Source organism: Camelina sativa, chromosome 5, assembly GCF_000633955.1.
Source record: "Camelina sativa cultivar DH55 chromosome 5, Cs, whole genome shotgun sequence".
Lineage (NCBI taxonomy): Eukaryota > Viridiplantae > Streptophyta > Magnoliopsida > Brassicales > Brassicaceae > Camelina > Camelina sativa.
In genome coordinates this window covers 12,557,268-12,558,206 of record NC_025689.1, presented here as the reverse complement: position 1 = coordinate 12,558,206, position 939 = coordinate 12,557,268, and the positions used below count along the sequence as shown (strand labels likewise).

Genomic DNA, 939 nt, shown 5'->3' with positions numbered 1-939 from the left:
TGCTTTAATGTCAGATTCAAAACAAGGAAAAAGTGAGAAAAAGGGAATGATCCTTCCCTTCCAACCATTGACAATGACTTTCCACAATGTCAACTATTATGTTGATATGCCAAAGGTTTAAATTCACTTCTCTGTTTCAGTCACTTTTTTCGTATCAGCTCTTGTCTATGGTTTACGTAAATGTTTATTCTTTTCTTTTTTGGAATTTTAGGAAATGCGTTCTCAAGGTGTCCCAGAGACAAGACTACAGCTGTTATCAAATGTGAGCGGAGTCTTTTCACCTGGTGTTCTTACAGCTTTAGTTGGATCAAGTGGTGCGGGGAAAACTACGTTGATGGATGTTCTTGCTGGTCGAAAGACAGGTGGATATATAGAGGGAGATATTAGAATCTCTGGTCATCCAAAAGAACAACGAACGTTTGCTAGGATCTCCGGGTATGTTGAGCAGAACGATATACATTCTCCTCAAGTCACTGTTGAAGAGTCACTATGGTTTTCGGCTAGCCTTCGTCTTCCTAAAGAGATAAGCAAAGAGAAAAAGAAGGTTAATAACTAACTCAGTATGAATTAGTTTTATTACTCCATTTAGTTCAGATTTGGATAATTTCACTAAAAATATGTTTTCATGTTTTTTTAGGAATTTGTGGAAGAAGTAATGAGACTTGTAGAGCTTGATACTCTGAGATACGCTTTAGTAGGGTTACCTGGTACAACAGGACTTTCTACAGAACAGAGGAAACGTCTAACAATTGCGGTTGAGTTAGTAGCAAATCCATCAATTATTTTCATGGATGAACCAACATCTGGACTTGATGCAAGAGCAGCTGCAATTGTCATGAGAACTGTAAGGAACACTGTTGACACTGGAAGAACAGTGGTTTGCACCATTCATCAACCAAGCATTGACATTTTCGAGGCCTTTGACGAGGTTTGCCCTAA

General features: G+C 38.4%; 1 protein-coding gene across 1 annotated transcript in view; it reads left to right on the top strand.

The window, feature by feature from the left end:
* The window catches only part of LOC109132844 (ABC transporter G family member 31-like), a 2,448-nt gene continuing 1,516 nt past the window's right edge, over positions 8 to 939 (top strand). The window contains exons 1-3 of the mRNA XM_019245275.1: positions 8 to 115; positions 212 to 544; positions 638 to 928. Coding sequence (XP_019100820.1) covers positions 8 to 115; positions 212 to 544; positions 638 to 928 — 732 coding nt within the window. The remainder of the gene's footprint in view (positions 116 to 211; positions 545 to 637; positions 929 to 939) is intronic.